At 38.0% G+C, this 21127-nt stretch overlaps 1 protein-coding gene across 1 annotated transcript in view; it reads right to left on the bottom strand.

Annotated features, from left to right (window-relative positions):
* Positions 1 to 21127, bottom strand: part of USH2A (usherin) — a 1482371-nt gene that overhangs the window by 755230 nt on the left and 706014 nt on the right. The window contains exons 30-31 of the mRNA XM_007952540.1: positions 9210 to 9323; positions 4280 to 4441 (exon numbers count right to left, since the gene is read on the bottom strand). Of these exons, the coding sequence (XP_007950731.1) occupies positions 4280 to 4441; positions 9210 to 9323 (276 nt within the window). The remainder of the gene's footprint in view (positions 1 to 4279; positions 4442 to 9209; positions 9324 to 21127) is intronic.

The raw sequence follows: 21127 nt of genomic DNA, 5'->3' as shown, positions 1-21127 counted from the left end.
ACATAACAACAAGAAGTCACTGTTATTATTATTATTATTATTATTGTGAAATTGGAAAAAAATTCTTCTTGTTTTTTTTGGGTGAAGGAAGAAAATATATTATTCTCTAATTCCTTTGGGGGTAAAATGAAGAGATCTTAGTGGCTTATTCTCAAAATCTGGAGTACCTAAAAAGGAACCTTTGTCCTTATTTGGAAATGCATTCTCCTGGGCCCATTCCTACAAATTCTCAACTGCCCTTTGTAATAATAACTTCTAGTGATCTTGATGGAGAATACGAACAAACCACACTTGGAGAAGCACTGCCATAGACCTAAAAATCCTCAAGAGCAGTGGTTCTCCAATTTGGTTCTTCTCTAGAATCACTTGGGAAAGCATTTTCCAAAATGTAAATTTTAAGGTTTCAACTCAGAGAACCTGAGTCAAATTTGCAAATGTATGTTCAGGAATCTACTTGTTTAAAAATGCATTCCTAATGATTCTGATGGTTTCTTGGACCATAGTGTCGTGGCATTGTACATGTACCCCACTGAGGGGGCAACTCACTGCTAGGGAGCAGCAGCAGCTTTTATTTATTTATTTATTTATTAACAAGATATCCTATAGAAATTGTTCTACTCTATTAAAATAGCTTTTGGTATTTGCTTATCCAGATTCACCTATTGTTGAAACTTTGTTCAACTTCTAAACAAAACATTGTCCAGTCATGGAACTAGATCCTTCCTCCCTGAAGCCTACCATGTTTCTGTACTCCTTTTGATTAGAAATCTCCCTGATTTCATTTATGTAATCCAATATGTCAGCAGAGATTGATACTGTGCTCTGAACTCCACCTTAAGTTTTTCAGCTAAGCTTCTCTCCTTACTGACCAATACTGCAAACTCAACACACTTCATGTTTTGAGCCATTTGGCAATGAAAGCAACAAGAGATAGAGTTGCCTGTGAGAAGCCATATAGAAAAATTCTTACAGGTGATATCAGAGATGTTGTTGTTGTTGTTATTTGCCGTCGAGTCAGATCCGACTCATAGCTACCCCTCCTTGGGTTTCCAAGGCAGTATCACTACAGAAATAGATTGCTCCATCTTCCTTCTGAGGAGTGGCTGGTGGGTTTGAACTGCCAGCCTTCTGGTTAGCAGTCAAGTGCCTTAGGCACTATGCTACCAGAGCTCCCGATATCAGAGATATAGTCCTTAAAAATCTACATAAAGATTGAAAATCTCTTAAGAACCTACCACTACTGTATCTAGAGAAGACAATTGTGGAGACCTTTAAAACACTGCACTTTCTTTATTATATATTCTATTTGTGTCATTTAACATACTAATCCATTATGGTAAGCTTTGCCACATCATTGCAGATTACATCATCACCTGGCACTGTTGTCAATTCAATCAAACCAAGCACAGAATTTAGTATTTTTTTTTGTAGGTACTATTAGAAACTGATGTGACTATGCCCTTCCTGTCCTCCCCGAACAGCTCTCCTTCTGTTTCTGTGCAGTGTCACCTCATAAAGCAATCTGCACATTTTGGAATTACTCAAGGCTCACAGTTTGGAACTTTGCTATCAGCAGCACCACTTCCTTGTGGACCATGTTACCACCCATTTCTACACATGGACCAAAAAAAAAAAAAAAACCTCACCACTGTCAAGTTGGGTCTAACTCATAGTGACCCCTCCTCTAACCCACATCTCCGAGGTGATATCACTATGGAAGTAAATTGCCCAATCTTCCTTCTGGGGAGTGGCTGATGGATTTGAACTGCCAGCCTTCTGGTTAGCAGTCAAGTGCCTTAGACACTATGCCACCAGAGCTTCCCATGGAAGGGAGCTTAATTTTTTTTTTTCTAGATGCTATCTATTTTACTCCTTTCTTTATTGCTTTTTCTTTCTTTCCTAATCCTACCCTCCATCAGTTCCCCTTAGTTATCTTCTTTTGTTATTCCCAACAGTTATCTGAATGTATTCATTCATGTATGCAAGCCTGTGTATTCTATACCCACACTGTGATAATGAACAAGCAGAAATGGCCATGTCCTTAAAAAGCTTATGGTTTAAAAGGGCAAACCATCCAGTAAGCAGGCAGCTTTATTCAACTCAATCCAAAAAAAAAAAAAAAAAGCTGGAAAGGGATAACAAGGTATTCAGTGAGATGCAGGAGGCAGATATAATTCATACTTGCAGAGTCACAAAGGCTTCTTAGAGTAAATATCTACATTGGCCTAAAAAAGAAACAGTTGTCAAATTGATTCCTAATCATGGTGAACCTACGTGTGTCAGAGTAGAACTGTGCTCCATAGGGTTTTCATTGGCTGATTTTTTGGAAGTAAATCACCAACTTTTCTTCCAAAGTGCCTCTGAATGGACTGGAACCTCCAACCTTTTGGTTGGTAGCAAGGTGTGTTACTCTTTTGTACCTAGGGACTCCATTCTGGGTCTAAAGAGTGTGATTTCTTACTCTGTGCTATGATATATTTGGTCCTTCAGAACTTCTTCATGTATAAAGTATTAATACATTATGCAAAGTTCATTCCAGGGAATATTTTCATCTTCTCTTCTCTGAAATACTACTACTGTGGTCTATAAAATTTTAGTTAAAATGAAATAATAATGGCTTCAGATATTGTTAGAGAGAGATCAATATCTTTTAGTTTATGAGTTCTGCAGTCTACAGGAAATAATAATTATAGCTTCTGTTACTAAGTGCCGTCCTAGGTTATTTGTATATGGCTATAATTCTACAAAATTCTAAAAATTATAGTTATTCCTATTTTATAAATGCAGAAATAAGTCTCAGGAAGTTAAGTAACTTGTTACTCTTTTCAACATAGCCAAATATTTGGGTTGGTGTCAAAGTCTACCACACAGGCCCTGCGACCTTGAGGAAGTTACTTAACTTTCTATGGCTCCATTTCCTCATTTGTAAAATGGAGATAACAATAATGTCTTTTTCACAGAATGTATACTATAGTATTCTTTCCAACAATGATGAATAAAATATAAAAATAATGGTTTTTGTCCTCTTAGGATTCTCAGACTAGAGAGGATACAAAAAAATATAAGCCCTGAAAATGTATTTGGATGAATACCATATAACTGTTCTTAGACACCTCAGAACTACATTTGGATGAATGCCATATAACTGTCCTTAGACACCTCAGAACTACATGAAGCTGTGAGCTCCACCAGAGGAGGGACAGTGTCTGGCTGATTCTGTGTTATAACCTTATAGCTGGCATTAATGTGAATGAGTGAATGCATAAATAATTAATCCTGCCTCTGACTCTAGATTGTTGTGACCTTTCATAAGGAAGTTAATATCTCTATGCCTCCATTTTTCATCAATTAAATTTTGATTAATAATGCCTAACCTAATAGTCAAATATAGTATATGAAAGTAATATAAAGTACATAAACACTCCAAGTACTTTACAAATACAAACACTGTGCAGACACCAGACAATATACATAATGTAGGCCTCTGTGTTTAGAAAGTTTTTTTTAACAATTTATTTTACATTAGTGTCTAGTTACACTCTATAACATGACCTGGACATACATATTATGTTTCTTCTTAATGAGTCTAAAATTCAAACTATACAGAATCACACTTCTGAGTCTTAAGGTTAGGCCACATTGATGAGATTTTGAAAGTAGGTAGCCCCATGCATGGGACCCACCAAAAATCCACAGTCCTCAAGGACATAGAAGAACTGCCCCATCAGGTTTCCAAGGCTATAAATCTTTACAGAAGCAGACTGCTAGATCTCTTGTCCACGGAGCACCTGGTGGGTTTGAACTGTTACATTTTTGTTAGCAGTGGCGCTCTTAATCACTGCACCACCAGGGGTTTTTAATGCATGGGACAGTGGGATTTATTTGAAATGGCATCACTGAATCAATCAGGAAATGTCAGAGTGACTGGGCACTTCACTGGGTCCCAGTTTCAATCCTGTGGTCATTTGAAGGCAGAGTTATAGACTGAGCCCTCTCTGCCATGCATTTCCAATGTCAACTCTGGACCTGAGTAACAGTATATTAGTAGAAGGGTTTGGGTAAGCAGTAATGGGATCTACAGTAGGGAAAATACAGTAAGACATCCTGGGTGGAGTGAGTAGGGAGAGAACATGATCCCTCTGCTATTTTTTAAGCTTTGGTCTACACCACAGTTCTAATGTGACCATAAAAATCATGGCATTAAAGTGATTTCACAGGAGATGAAAATAAATAACCTAATTTCAGAAATCAAGTTCTTAAATATTCTGGTAAGTCTTACCTGTGACTGTATAATTTTTCCCATTGCCTGAATAGATCAGCATCCCATCCATGTATAAAGAATACTGAGTTATAATGCCATTTGCTTGTTTGGGTGGTTTCCAGAAGACTAACAAAGAATTGGGAAGAGATTTGGCTACTGGTGGCTGAACCTCTTGTGGAGCTGTGGGAAAAGAGATTTATAGAGTCTAATTTTAGTTTACTTTTCTAATTCAAACTTTTCAGTCCCAAGTCAATAAATCATGGAATAAACCTGAAATCCCAAGCATGAAAATGTTTCTGATTCGTGGGCAGCTTGTCAGTAATTGCTTTAAGAACAGTGCTAAATAAGTGTCCTGAATTTATGAGAACTTGCATCAATGATGGATGGGGAGTACTTAAAATAGTTCAGTTGATTGATGTTCATGTTACTTCATGAAAAGTATTATTAAGCCATAATGTCTACATGGAGCTGTACCTACTAAAGCAAATTAAGAGACAAAGTCCCTGACCTCAAGAAGCTTTGGATTTAAAATGAGAAGCATCACTGAGTATGGTTCATAAAACTCATTGCCACTGAGTCAATTCTGACTTTTAGTGATCCTACAGCACAGATTAGAACTACCCCATAGGGTTTCCAAGGCTGTAATACTTACAGATGCAAACTGCCACATCTTTCTCCCCAGTAGTGGCTGGTGGGTTTGAATCACTGACCTTTTGGTTTGCATGCAGTCCAGCACTTAATCACTGTGCCAGAGCTCCAATAACTCATTTTATATATATATATATATATATATATATATATATATTTCCATACATAACTGAAAATAGCCAGGAAATACAAAATCAATTTAATAAATTATATATGAAAGTTAAATTTTGTGTAAGTTTTTTTTTTTATTTTTTTTCTTTTTTAGTTTAAGAGCTTGTTTTACATTAAAGTCACTTTTTTTTTTTTTAATAATAAAGATACCTGTTCATTTTCTGTAGTGGCCAATGAATTGGAGTCAAAGAAACAAATAGTTTTTAAAAATTGATACTAATACACTGTTGATGGGATTTACAATGGTACAGCCACTATTCAAAGCATTGTGGCATTTTCTTAAAAAGCTGTGATCCAACAATCCCATTACTAGATATATAACTTAAAGAAATAAGATCTGTAACTTGAATAGACATATGCATACCCATGTTCATTGCAGCATTATTCACAATAACAAATAGATGGAAACAACTTAAGGGCCCATTACTACACTATGTTAAAGAGTAATGCATGGAGGAATGGACACAGGGAAGACGTAACTATTGGGAGGAAGTGGGAGGGGAGCTGTTGCATTGGGGTAAATTATAGTCAATGTCATGAGACAAAGTGATGTGAACTGCTGTATGGAAAGTGAATTTGCTTTGTAATTTTCACCCAAATCACAATAAAAAAAAATAATAAAGAAAAAAGAGTAATGGTGAATCCATGAAATATCTCATAAAATGGATGAACCTGGAGGACATTTTGCTGAGTGAAATAAATTAATCCCAAAGGGACAAATATTATATATGACCACTATTATTAAAAGTCAAGAAAAGGCTTACACCCAGAAGGAAACATTCATTGCTGGTTACCAAGAATGGGAGGGGAAGAAGGGAAAATTACTAACTTGATAGTGACCCCCTCTGGGTTTCTGAGGTGGTAAATCTTTATGGAAGTAGACTGCCCAGTCTTCCTTCCATGGAGTGGCTGGTAGGTTTGAACTGCCAACCTTCTGGTTAGCAGTCAAATGCCTTAGGCATTATGCCACCAGAGCTCCTCTAACTTGATAGTAGACATGTATTAACTTGGCTGAAGGGAAAGGCAATAGACAATTGGGGGAGGCCAAGACAACATGACCAAGACAAGGGAAGACACTGGGAGGTACACAGACTGAAAGGTAACAATGGTGAATACTACTACAGACACAATCCTATAAGAAAAATAAGAAAAATAATAATTTACAAATGGATATATAGGCAGATATATAAGCTGAAAAGGTGTGGAATGATGTATGAGAGTACATAATAAGCATATATAAGTTTGGCAGAGGATATTTATATATAGGCTGGCACAAGACTGGACAGTGTTTCATTCTGTTGTACATAGGGGTCGCTGTGAGTTGGAGCCAACTCGACGGCACCTAACACCACCAACAAAATTTTTATGTGTTGCAAATATATCCATGTGTATAGTATATCACACAGGGGGTAAAGTTATAAAAACCTTTTAGCCGTAACCAAACACCTTGAGGGACTGAGTCACTGTGTTTGAGAGCTTCAGGCCAAAGTCCCAGGAGACATCTAGGATAATTGGTATAACGTAGTCCTTAAACACAATGTTCTACATCCTACTTTGGTGAATAGTGACTGGGGTCTTAAAAGCTTGCAAGCAGCCATTTAAGATGCAACTATTGGTCTCTCCCCATCTAGAGCAAAGAAGAATGAAGAAAATCAAAGATTAAAACAAGTAATTATTCCAAAGGATTAATGGACCACACAAACTACATCTTCCATGAGCCTGAGGCCAGAAGGACTAGGTAGTGCCCAGTTACCACTTCTGGTCACTCTTATCAGGATCACAATAGGAGTTCCTGGGCAGAGAGGGAGAAAAAGTAAAATAAAATTCCAAATTATAAAAAAGACAAGATTTATTGCTCTCATAGAGACTGGTAGAAGTCCTTAGACTATGGTCCTTAAAACCTTGAAACCTGGAACTGAACAAACTCCTGGAGATCATCTTTCAACCAAAAAATAGACACAAAGTGATCCATAACACATGTAAGGAATGTACTCCTCAGAACAATCAACCATATGAAACCAAAAGGGTAACATTTACCCATAAGCAAAGTTCAGAAGGGAGGAAGGGGCAGGAAAGATAGGTGAATGAAAATAGAGAACTCAGGGAAGAAGTGGGAAGAATGCTGTTAAACTGAAGGGATTAAAACTAACGTCCCAAAAGAAAATGCACGTAAATTATTGAGTAGGAAACAGAAACAGAACAAAACAAAAAACCCTAAATATTCCTGTCATTTGGTAAACTAGGAATTTGTTGTTAGTTGTTGTCACCTCTATTCAAACTCATGGTGACCCCATCAGTGTAGAATAGAATTGTTCCATAGTGTTTTCATTGGCTGTGATCTTTCAAAAGCACTTCCAGACCTGTCTTCTGAGTGTCTCTGGGTAGTTTCAAAGCACCAACCAACCTTTAGGTTAGTAGTTGAAAGCTTTAGTGTTTGTGGTACCCAGGGATTTCTGTTTAGGAATAACTTACTGGAAAAGTTCAAAGTTGGTGAATTCCTTTAGTAATGATAAGAACACAGTGAACTGAACAAGTAGGAGGGATCACTCTGGGACATAGCTATGAGAGGTATCAGGCAAAACATGGACAAAGGAGGCAGTGGACAGATACAGGGAAAATAAGGAAAGATATGAGACTATTTAGCAAATTTTGATAGTAGTAAAAGTATTTGTATAAACAGATGATGATCATGAACCCTAATAGCTGTGATGACACATTAAGAAGCACAGTGCTTTTGTCAATAACCTAGGTGGGGGGAATATTGAGAAAATCCTGAGAAAGATCACTGTTGGCACAGTCCAGGTGAGGGGAGTTTACTTAGGTCACATGCAAAGCACAAAGAAAAAAATCTCACAAGAAAGATTGTAGGAAATCCTTTATCTTACTCCAATGGGCAGTTCTACTCTGTCTCAAAGGGTCGCTATCTCTGTCATCAACTCAATGGCAGTGAGTTTGGTAAAGGAGCTCTTGTAGTGCAGTAGTTAAGGCATTTGGCTGCTAACCAAAAAGTCAGTGGTTTGAACTCACTAGCTGCTCTATGAAAAAGAGATGAGGAGGTCTGCCTCTGAAAAGATTTGTAGCCTTGGGAACCCAATGGGGGTTGCTTTGCGTCTGAATCTACTCAATGGCAGTGAGTTTGGTTTGGTTTGGTTTTTATCCTGTTACATTACCTTATATGGTCCATGCCTTCCTTTCCCTTATATATCTTCTGTGCATGTGGTGCTTTCTAAAGGATTTAAAATAGGGAGATGGAGAAAAAGAGGTAGCAAGAAAAGGGAATGGAAAGATACTGGAGAAAAGAGAAAGAGACTAGCTGATTCTATTCTCCTAAAGATCAAGCTTTTAAATCTCCTCAATAACTTTAAAACTAGATAGCATAAGAAATGTGTAAATACTCTCCTCCAGGAGAGAGAAGCATTAAGTAACAATGCTTCAAATGTCTTGAGAGCTGTTATTTCTTGAAGAGATGCGTGCTGATGCTTGAGCAAAGCTTTCACTGTGGAGTGCTAAAATACTTTCTCTTTCTCACTGCCTTCCTAACATAGGCTTTCTGAAACATTAATTTATGCCAACAGTTTGTAAGTTCCAAATACAACAAAAGTGAGACTTGAGTCGGAAGGAACCGAGCAGTGATTAATAAATGCCTCAATTGGCATTTGGAAGTTCCATCATACTGAAATAATTGTTGTCTGTGCTGGTGTTTAGCAGTTAAAAGATACCATGGAAATCAACCGTTTGATTCTCAATTTCATACTGTGCCATACAATCAATTCTTTTTAGTCAGACTGTCTCTAGATTTACTTCTGAGCCATAGTAAAATGAGGAAGCTTTCATTAATCTTTCAGATGCTTCATATTAATGACAAGGCTCTTGCATGAACAATGTAACAGCAATTAAAAAGCCCATTAATCTGCATTACAGCTATTAAAGATGCATGTCATTAAAGGGTATGGAGTTTGATTCATTTTCGCACCCCCCCAAAAAATGGAGCAATTATGGCCTGGCAATGCACTTTGTCATCAAATTAGGTTAGGGTTTTCCAGCAAATGGCCTTGCAGCATTTAGCTCTTCTCCTATTTTATTATTCATGACTGAAATGTGGAAGTCAAGACCTTTGAAATTACTTTACCTTCTTGTGGAGTAGAGATGTTCAATGCATGTGAGCTCTCGGTGCAGCCAGCCAAAGTGCAGGCAGTTAGGGTCACTGCATAGTTTTTGAAGGGTAGCAAGCCTGTCAATATGCCTATAATAAAAGAAAATAAAAACAGATTTACATGTTTATGGTAAGCGGCTATAGAGAACATGTATGTGTATGTGTGAGAAAGAGAGAGAAAGAGGGAGAGAGAGAATAAGTAAAAGAGAGAAAGAGAGAGACCAAGAGATAGAAAATGAAAACATATGCCTCTTTAATTCATTTGAAGGATGGGGAAAAATACTGTAAGAACACCCATATTGTTAATACAGCTCTAAAAGAGCATTTTCCCAAATGTGTTGCTCAGAATACTAGTGCCTCACAGTAGTAATTTGTGAAGCACACCCCAAAATGGGGCCTGTAGATAAATAGCTTGTGAAGCACACATGATGTTATCACCTTCTTCCAAGTTAGGATGCACATTAGCCCATTTCAGTACCTCAGAACTCCTGCAGAAACAAAGCTATTTAATTTTCCCTAACCTAGTATTTTTTTCATACTGATTTGACTAGGGAGCCCTTTTTATGTGGCATCTATTAACTCACTTTAGGAAATGCTACTCCAAAGAGTGGTTTCACTGTGTTAACTGTAGGATTCGCATATACAAACTATTTGTTTATGTTGCAGCTAACAAATATGCAAATTCACAGGGTTGAACAATTAGCAAATTAGATAATTATGCTTTTGTACTTCTACTTGCAAAATTATTAGTTTATTTAATTAGGACACCTGTCTTGAACAGAAGCATTGCACATGGAAGAGTGGAATTAACCTGGCTCAGTGGTGGATATATGGGATTTGTGCAGTAATTAAATGTACCCGTAGAAATGAAAACACATTTTGTTTACTGGTTTTCATAATCAAGGCAAAAGCTCTTTATTTAGATGTTCCTGCTAATTAAAGAAGTATCAAAATTATAATTTGTACATTTGCTTACCATTATTTTTCATCGCAGGAGTTTTTCAGAGCTGTGCTTAATTCTAACCACAATGATTGTCATCCTTCTTATAAAAAAAGATGGCCCCACTCATAAAAACCAAACTGTGACTCATGACAACCCTTTAGAACAGAGTAGAATTGTCTTATAGAGTTTCAAAGGTTGTAAATCTTTATGGATGTAGACTGCCTCATTTTTCTCCTGCAGAATGCCTGGTGGGTTTGAACTCCTGAACTTTTGGTTAATAGCCAAATGTCTTAGCTCCTGGCCTCACTGATGGTATCCTTTTATTGGTTGAACCTTCCATAACCTACAGAAAGTATTATTGTTTTAAAATGCCAATATTGGTGACTGCTTGCATAATTCAAACACAAATATTAATATACACAGTTTCCTCTCCAAAACAAAAATTTAAAGATTGGAAGAGCAAAGAGCCAGGAAACAAGCAAAGACCATAAGTCATTGTTTGCTTTGGCACCTCCCACATCCCTAGTGCTGCCTCTAAGTCTTCATTCCAGCAGGCCCCCAGGACTCCCCTGTGATACTAAATCCTCACTGCCATGTTTTTGCATAAAAATATCCATCGCTTTGGCACTACCATCTCAACTGATGGCCAAAGAAGACAGCAAGCCAATGAACTAATTTGCATACATGTGTGACCTTCTTATGCCAAATTCAGATAGCTCTAATTTCAAAACTGCCTTGTATCATAATCTTCTGCTTTCTCTCATTCGTGCCACCATGCTTGCCATTTCCTCTTGAATCTTGCAGACCAAGACCCACATTTTGGGTTCATGTTTTTTTAAGACATTGTTTCCTCTTCCACCCAACATCATAAAAGTAAGCTTACATTATCACATCTACACCCTCATCATGTAATAAACTCTTTAATTTTTTTTTTTTTTTTTTTTCAAAAAGCAGGTGAGGATAGTGGAAAACAACATTAATGTATGAGCCAGACTGCCTAGGTTCGCATGCCAATTCTGTTGCTGACTGTATGGACTTGGGAAAAATTTTCAGATCTGTGTGACTTAATTTCCTCATCTGTAAAACAGGTAATAATACTGCCTATCTTTAAGGAGTAGAGTGATAAACAATAAACAATGTCATGATGAACAGAGAAAAAATTAAAGTTGTCAGTGATTTCATTCTATTTGGTCCATACAAGCAGCAGTCACAAAATCAAATGGCATATAGCATTGGGCAAATCTACGAGAAAAGACCACTTTAAAGTTCTCAAAAGCAAAAATGTCACTGATAGCTAACAGGAGCTTGACCCAAGCCACAGTCTTTTTAATCATCTCTTATCCAGGAGTAAGTTGACAATAAAAAAGGAAGGCAAAAGAACAATAGATGCATTTGAATTGGTGGTGTTGGTGAAGGATACAAAATATACCGTGGTCTACCAGAAGAACCAACAAACCAATCTTTAAAGAAATGCAATCAGAATGCTCCTTCAAATAAAGGACGGCAAGACTTTAGATTGCTTACTTTGGACAAGTCATCAGGAAAGACCAATCACTAGAAAAGGACAGGTTTGGCAAAGTGAGGGTCATTGAAAATAAGAGAAACCCTCAATGAGACTGATTGATTGATGCAATGGTCACAATGGACTCAAACATACCAATGATCACAAAGAGGACACAGGACCTGGCAATGTTTCATTCTCAGAAGGAAGGTTGGACAATCTACTTCCATACTGATACCATCTTGGAAACCCAAGGAGGGGTCGCTATGAGTCGGATTTGACCTGACTGTAGTGAGTTGGTATACATGAGATCACCATGAGTCATAGCTGACTCAAAAACAACTAACAACAACATTTAAAGGAAAGCTTGCACAGTCTCTATCTATAATATGAGGAATAACGTATTTACTTCAATGGGTTTTTACCTATATAAATAAGTTCAGGGATGTCGAGCACTTACTCAACACAGAGCTATATAAATAAAGAGCTTGAGCACAGAGCTAAGTTCTCGCTCTATTATTACTGCAGCCCAGCTTCTGCCTCACTATGCTATTAAGTTATTTTTATCTTTTAAAGATCATTGTGATTCCTTATATACCAAATCCACTAACCTTTCCTCAGTCCTTTTCCTCCAGTATTTATTGGACCTTGAATCCTCAGCTTCCTTCTATGCCAGCGAATTTTTCTGAGTTCTTCTCCTAAACTCCTGAAAGCTCCTTTCTTGCTCTCACTTTCTTAAATAGCTTTTGCTTCACAATGTTGTGTCCTCAGGTTTCATTCCTTTTCTCAGGGCAATTAACTGGTTTGAAACAGTTCAGTCATGGCCGAGGGAAACAAATGCAGCATACTCATCGCATACCAATCAAATTTCTGCCATATTTTGACCCTAGCAGGAAATGCACAATGGTGCCCTGTTCAAAGATGGCATCCTATCACACCACTTTGAATGTGTGTTGGCTGTCATTTTGAGCAGGGCACCACTACCTGTTTCCTACTCAGGTCAAAATCCAGCAAGTATGAGATTTGGTTGCTATGCAGTGTGTTAGCTGCCCTTGTTTCCCTCGACCATGAATGAATCATCTTGAAATGGTTAGAAGACCTGCTTCTACTGAACACTTGCCTTTGGTAAGCTCATCAAGCCTCATCTCAATGACCACAATTGTGTCTCTCCTGAGCTCTGGTTATCCTTTTCTACTTGCAAGCCGCATATCCTCACCTGGATGTCCCATTGGCATTTCACAGCCAACAGGCTCTAAGGCAGACTCAGCATCTTATACTAGTTCCTAAGTTTCCCCTTCACATTTCAGTTAATGCCATCACCAGGATCTTACAATTGTAGGCTCAAAACAGGTATCATCATAAAATATATTCCAGTCATTATATCCTTAAAAATTCTTTAGCATTTACTATAACTTTCCTATTGCCAAGTTTGAATCTATTGTGAGAGTCTAAACAAGATAACCTGCTTGTCTGAATTAGGATAATGCTATACAAAAAAAGAATATAAAGAAAACAAAGATCCTCATAACTGGACCAATAAGCAACATCATGATAAATGGAAAAAAGATTGAAGTTGTCAAAGATTTCATTGTACTTGGATCCACAATCAACAATGAAAGCAATAGTCAAGAAAACAGATGTCGTATAGCACTGGGAAAATCTGCTGCAAAAGACTTCTCTGGAGTGTTAAAAAGCAAAGATGGCACTCTGAAGACTAAGGTGCATCTAACCCATGGTATTTTCAATCGTCTCATATGCATGTGAAAGCTGGGCAATGAATAAGGAAGACCAAAGAAGAATTGATGCCTTTGAATTATGGTATTGGTGAAGAATACTGAATATGCCATGGACTGGCAGAAGAAAGAACAAATCTGTCTTTGGAGAAGTGCAGCCAGGATGTTCCTTAGAAGGGAGAATGGCCGGATTTCATCTCACCTACTTTGGTCAAGTTATCAGGTGGGATTGCTCCCTGGAGAAGGATATCATACTTGTACAGTGGAGGGTCATAGGCAAGAGGGAAAACCCTCAATTAGATTGAATGCAATGATGGGCTCAGGCATCCTGTGAGGATGGCACAGGACTGGGCAGTGTTTCTTCTGTTGTACATAGTGTCACTATGAGTCAGAGCCGACTCAACGGCATCCAACAGCAAAAACATACAAACAAGAAATGTATCAAGCTTCACAGAATGATGCTTTTAATGTTATAGCAAGCAAAAAATCATTTTGGGTTATAAGCTGAGTATTCTTTGTGCATTCCCTTAACCTATATGGCATATGTGAAATCATTGCCTCTTATTGATGGGCATGATTTATCTGTGGCATAAGAATATTGTGTCCAAAAAAGACACTGAGGTTATATACAGCTTGAAGCTCTGACAAGCTTGCAAGTAGAAAAGGATACTTTTCACATGCAGACAATATTATCATTAAGAAACAGTATAAACACAGTTCTATTATTTTGCAGTTTTAGAAGTTAGCCATCCAAAATTCTGAGACATTGTTTATTTGCAAATCAGAACTGAAGTTCAACGTTGGGACTGTGAGTGTTTATTAACTTCTCAGGAAAACTATTAATGCTTTTACTTTAAGAAAGATCACTCAGATACCAAGTCCAAATTCACTAAATGAGCTTCAGTGGTTTATTTAACCTTTCTTGCTTTCATTAGAGGAGTCAATTTGTGTGTATGTGTGTATCATGAAAACCCTTGGCTATTTTTACCCCTTAAACCTCAAGAACCTTAAAAAAACAGGTAACATTCCTCTCAGTAAACTTGCTTCTTCAGCTTTGCACTATGGTTAAAAAAAAAAAAAAAAAGTTTGCCAAATTATGTTTCACACAAAAATCCTGAAATTCTTAAAGAAAGATGCTGGAGAGAAACTAGATCAACTTTCAGGCCATTTATCAATGTGTTCACATTTCCCATTTCAAGGCAGGTGAAACAATAATAAATACTGAGAAATAAGAACTGTGAAATAGAGATCAGAAAAAAAGAAAGAAAGTCAATGTTTTGATTCTTGCCAACTTTGAATGCCAGATGGAAATTTTTGTGTAGTTTGTAAATCACATTAAAAAAAAAAAAAAAAAAAGATGCTGTGCTGCTGTACTTTCTGAGACCGGGGTGGCTTTTCTTTCTTATTTCCCTGAGAGACCTGGTTTTATTCAAAATGCTGTATCTCAGAGACAAAGTTTGTCAAACCATCCAGATAATTTTCCCTAAATACAGGTCAGGGAACATATGAGCATTTTCTCTCCTTGGGTCAGGTAATAATAAAGGGTTCAGGTAGAGGGACCAGACAACCAACTGAACATACCTAAATTTGAAAATTACCACTGTCATTTTGTTTTCTCCTGGAGTATGTGATTTCTCTCCTTTGATTTTCAGTGTAGAGAGTTCACTCATATGGACTAAAGTTAATGCTTATAAAGAGTAGAAATCATTAAGTGATTGGTCAGATAGTCTTGCTTTTAGTGTCAGAATTGTGCTTAAATTGTATACTCCCTAGGGGAACAAAAATAGTACTACAATGATGATATGTCATTATCAAAAAGTATTAATCAATTTTTCCATATGCCTCTGGGAAAGGTGCTATGGAATACAGCTGGTCTTTATGACACTTTTAATCTTAAGAACATAGTAGATCTAGAAGGACCCTAATGATAACAGAAGTACAGGGAGTCACACATAAAACAGAAAGATTCATATTTGCCAAGTGGACAGGACAGTTATAGGATCCAGAATCCCTAGTCTAACATAATAAAACCAAAAACTGAAACCAAACTCACTGCTGTTGAGTCGGATCTGACTCACAACGAGCACCTCCTTGGGTTTCCGAGGCAGTATCACTATGGAAGTAGATTGCCCAACCTTCCTTCTGAGAGTCTAAGATAATAGGAGCCTTATGGTAGCATAGTGCCTAAGGCACTTGACTGCTACCCAGAAGGCTGGCGGTTCAAACCCACCAGCCACTCCTCGGAAGGAAGGTGGGCAATCCTACTTCTGTAGTGATACTGCCTCGGAAACCCAAGGAGGGGTCGCTATGAGTCGGGCCGACTCGACGGTAAATAACAACAACAACAATCTTTAATGAAGGAGCCCTGGTGGTGCAATTGTTAAGGGCTCGACTGCTAAGCAAAAGGTTGATGGTTTGAATCCACCAATGAGTCCATGGGAGAAAAGACCTGTCAATCTGTTCCTGTAAAGATTTTAGCCCAGGAAACCCTGTGAGGTAGTTCTGCTCTGTTACATAGTGTCACTGTGAGTCAGAATTGACTCAATGGCACACTCTAATAACAACATAGTTAATTAAACATGAAGAAATAAATGACAGTCGTTGAAAGTATATTTCAGTATTAAATTTAAAAGAATACTAGGAAAACTAGAACTATATAGTTTATGTATTTACAAAGGAATCTGAGGGAGAAAATGTGGTATGGATTCTGTCTCCAGAATAAAACCCAATACAAAGAAAATTGGGATTTTTATTATTGTTAGTTGCTGTCTAGTCAATTCCAACTCATGGGGACCCATGTGTGCAGAGTGGAACTGCTTCACAGGGTTTTCGAAGCTGTGACCTTTCAGAGTCGATCACCAGGCCTGTCTTTCAAGGTGCTTCTGGCTAGGTTTGAGCTGCCAGTCTTTCGGCTACTAGCCGAGTGCTTAGCCATTTGTATTTCTCTCCTTTAAGACATTTGAGATGTTTATAATTAGAAAAAAAAAAAAAAGTGTATCTGACAGTAAAGACTTTAAAAGCTTCGTATGGGTATGCATCTCCTTTGGGAGACTTCACGGAGAAGTCTATTCTCCTTTGAATTATTTGAGTGTCCCTACTACAGGCAGGCCAGATGACCTCCCTTTCTACCATGAAACTCTGTGAAATCAGAAAATGGTCACCAACCATGTCAGTAAACCTTCTGGTCTTTTTGATAACGGAAGAGGGTAAGCCGAGAAAACATTCAATAAGCATAAAGTAAGCATTATTGATGTCTTAAAAGTGTTAGTACCCCATGAAACACAAGAGTGTCAGTATCTGTATTAAAATCATTGGCATCAGCAGGACCAGAACTCTCACTGCTAAGCGATAATGCATTTTGCATTAATGCTTAACATTGAGAAATTCTGACATGCCACACCAAGGGACTTGGAAGTAAAGTAAGTATATTTATTCCCTTTGAATTGCAGTCCTGTGGACCTCAGTGGATGAAGAAAACCCATATCTGAAGTGCAGGATCATGGACTTGATTTAAGGAAGAAAGCACACGATGGCACAAAGCTTTGGAGCCCTAGTGCACATGGCAAGGAGCTCTGGTGGTGCAGTGCCTAAGTCATTTGACTGCTAACCAGAAGGTTGGCAGTTCAAACCCTCCAGCTGCTCCACACAAGGAAGATGGGGCAATCTACTCTGGTAAAGATTTACAGCCTTGGGAACCCAATGGGTGAGTTTGGTTCGAGTGCACTTGGCATCAGATTGTGTGCTCTGGGATTTCCACCTTGCACAGGGCAAGTCCTTAACCTAGAGAAGCTTGTGTTTTAAGTCTTCACAATGATTTTGGGGAACACCTTGTTTATTTGCCCTATTTTCCAGGAACTAAAATTACAATTTACCAAAAACTTGGCATTTTGGTTGATTGACTGTTCGGGGGGACTTTACATCCTCTTGGCTTCATTTCGTATCTTCCTCAGTGTGAGAGAATCCTACTCCCACCCCACCCCTTCCAGGGAGCAAGCAAAGGAACCACACACTGTTTCTTTTGACTGATAGATTACTGTCTCCAACACTTTCTTTCCTATGCTCTAACATCAAGTTTCAAAGGAGCCAAAAAGAAATACTTATAATTGGAGGCAGCCAGACCACCTAAGAGAAAATCATTGTGGAATTGACACCAGCTGTGCAAGCTTTTGTGCCTCTAATAGGACTCAGTATGCTGAGAAGCTGTAAAACAACAGAGAATGAGCCTGCTTTGACGTGGAAATTTCATGATTAACTCTTCTGACTAAATGCAGACAACTATAAATGCTCTGCCTGGGAACCCAGCCTGAGACACAAAGCAAAATGGCATCCTTTTTAAAACCAAATGCATTTTGAAGAAGCAAAAAGGAAACCGTTCATATTTACATTCTTCAGCAGACTTCTCCTCCCCACCCCCCAACCCCCAGCTGCCAACCTAGGTGTTTGGCCGGCATCCACTGTAATCTGTTCTCCTTCATTATGTTAATCTGTGGGCGGAAAGATTTCTGTCATCTTCGAATCGCTTGTACAGCAATGGTAAACACCTTGGCCTGTCTGTAATTGGACAGGTGTCTGCATTGATGTCACCCAGCTTTTAATTCAATTAAAGAACTGGCTGCTCTGCTCTCATTACCCACTCATTTCGGTTGCACTTTTCGTCTGGTGGTGAAATCTGCACACAGCAATTGCCTATCCAGAGTCCAAAGTCAGCAGTCCCATTGCAAACATCATGCACACTATTTTAAATGGGTTCAAAATATCCAACAGTATTTTTATGTTAGCAAAGGCATTTGGAATAATATGGAAAATTTGTCATCTCTCTCTCTCCTTTTTTTTTTTTTTTTTTCTTCTTTGCCTTTAAATTCTATGTTGTCTAAACAGTGTCTTTTACCTACTGGCCAGTAATTAGGGGCAGTCACAGCAAACAGAAAGGCTGTTTCTAGCTTCCTCTCTCTCCCCTGGGCTTTCCTCCATCTCAAGAGAACTCATCAGAGCACAATGCTCTTATTTATTTGCTGGCATTTCACATTTGGATCAAGAAAGTGAAGGTGGGCAAGAGCAAGGCATTTATTAAGAGGACCATCTGGTGAGGGATACCACACAGGCTGTACCGCTGCTACTACCTGGAGACAGAATGGAAGAACCCACATTTACAAGAAAATCAGGCAGAGGAAGGAGGGCAGAAGAGAAGGAAGAAGGCTTTTGGGGCTCAGAATTCAGCTTCAGTGCTGATGAATTCTAATTTTTAAGTACATATCCCAGGATAAGTGTTATGCTGCAAACCAAACTGGTGCATGGATTAAAGAGAGTTAATCAATCCAACATGCCATGCTTTCCGCCCACTTAGAGGAACCTCTGAAAGTAAATTAAAGTTCTAACACAGACATTTTGACATAGTGACCCCATGAAACTGAATAATGATATTTGTTAAATATGGATGAAAATGTAACGGTCTAACGGGTATGTTATCCTGGAAACACACCCAGGATGCTTCTTCTCTTGTTCTTAATAGTCAGCCATGTGGTGGGGTGGTGGTATGTTGTTGCTGCTGTGGAGCATTTTGGATAATGTTGTTGTTGTTTTAAAAAAGGATCTCTCATATATACAGAATGAAAGTCAATTTCCATTTTTACCAAAAGGTGGAACAGTACACACACCTTAGAGCTAAGGCAATTCAATGGAAACTTGCAAACAAATTCTATCCTTTGAATTTCCTTCAGATGGGCTCTCTGACCTTGTATATAAGTTGGACTAAACACGGTGCAGATTTTGATGCTTACAAATAGAAAAAAAAAAAAATATTATTCTTTTACTTTCTTTATAAAGTACAAGGGCTAATCCTGGTCTTAAATAATGGCTCAAAGAGTGATTTAAATTGACCTCCAAGCATTATCCATTTATAATTCCCAAAGCAGGTTTATGTCTAACCTCAAATTTTTAAATGATGCTTCAGTGGTAAGAACTATCAGAGTCTCTCATTTTCATTCTAATTCTGCAATAGGCTTGAAGCTCCACAGTCGTGTTAATTCTTTATCTTACATAAAGGGCTGACATTGAAATCATTGGAACACTCCAAGAAAAGATCAGATCTCACTATGCAGAGAGACAGGCAGGGAGACAGGAGGGAAAGAAAAGAAAGAGATATCAAAATCATGTGTTACTGATCAGTGTTCTAGACCCTCTGCTAAAAGCCTCTGATAGATAGTATTACCCCATTGTACAGAGGCCACTGCAGTTGTGGAATGAAGAAAATGTTGCTTAGGTTAGTACATGTAGGAACCAGCAGATATGAGATTAGAATCTATGTCTTCTGCCTCCAGGATAATAGTTCTCATTTAGCCTAAGCTCCAGTTCTACAAGGGGAAAAAAGATGTGCTGATGAAATGTTATTAAAAATAATAATTGCTTACTTTCCCAAACAAATAATTCATTTAAAATGTGCCTTAAACTATGATAAAAGTTTCATATTTATTACTAAAACCTAGTGTGTACAAACAGAAGGAATCATGCTTCCCCCTAAAGGAGCAAGTGTCTGTGCCTATAATCTTCTTTTCCCAAAAAAACTGAATCATGAGAAAATCCTCATGTGGTTGGTGGGTGTGTGTTGCTGAGAACAACACTGAACTTGTATTTATTTCAATATAAACATGTAGATTGCAGATATATTGAATTTGTTGTTGTTGTTACAGGCCGTCGAGTCAGGCCAGACTCATAGCGACCCCTTCTTGGGTTTCTGAGGTGGTATCACTGTGGAAGTAGGATTGCCCAACCTTCCTTCTGAGGGGTGGCTGGTGGGTTTGAACTACCAGCCTTCTGGTTAGCAGTCAAGTGCCTTAGGCACCACACTACCAGAGCTCCTTTAGCTTATATATATTAATACAAATATAGAATGATCCTAAAATCTAGAAAACTAGAAAATTTGAGATGATTATTCTTTTTCCTTTTAAATCTTATTGATAACCTGGAAATATTTACATTGGAAACTCTGACATTGTGGACATGCCTAGTTGCTAATCACTCTAAAGCAAAAAATTAGATATTGCCATCATTTTTAACCATGGTACATGTTACCGAAAGGCAATCCAAATTCTGCAATGGAAATTCTTACAACACAAAAATAAAATGAATAACTTGTAGAAAGGCCTATATGAAGATTTTACAATGCACGAGTAGTTCAAAGCACATTATGTATTCAGGAGCGTTAGACCAAGCTATTAACTCATCAACACTGCATTACCTAATGAAATTCTTATACATTAGCTAAGCAGGAACATTACATCATTTCTATTTTTACTATTTATGTCATAGGCCATATTTTTGTTCTGTGGGTTTTTTTCAAACCAATTTCTTTCAAGATTTACATTTAAAGAAAGTTTGTAATTAACTACAAATATGGAATATTAATTTATGGGGTACTATAAAACCTGACAAAGATTTCCTCAACACTCATCTTTTAATCATGCTATCAAAATGAATGTTTTTCATTTACTTCTGGTGTTTGCTTGCTTTGGCAGTGTTCTGGTTACCTAGTGCCACTCTGAGAGGAATATACCACAAATGGGATGGCTTGACAAACAGGAGTTTATTCTCTTACAGTTTGGAGGCTGTAAGTCCAAGTTCAAAGTGCCAGGCTCTAGGGGCTGTGTGAAAGCCCTTTGACCTTGGGCTTCAGCTCTGCCTCTTGCTTCCAGCCCACTGAAGCTAGAGGCATTTCTTCACT

The sequence above is a fragment of the Orycteropus afer genome, unplaced genomic scaffold (assembly GCF_000298275.1).
Source record: "Orycteropus afer afer isolate SDZICR_OR568_19922 unplaced genomic scaffold, OryAfe1.0 scaffold00013, whole genome shotgun sequence".
Taxonomy (NCBI): Eukaryota; Metazoa; Chordata; class Mammalia; order Tubulidentata; family Orycteropodidae; genus Orycteropus; species Orycteropus afer.
The sequence above is the reverse complement of the archived record's forward strand: the minus strand, read 5'-3'. Positions and strand labels throughout refer to the sequence as shown.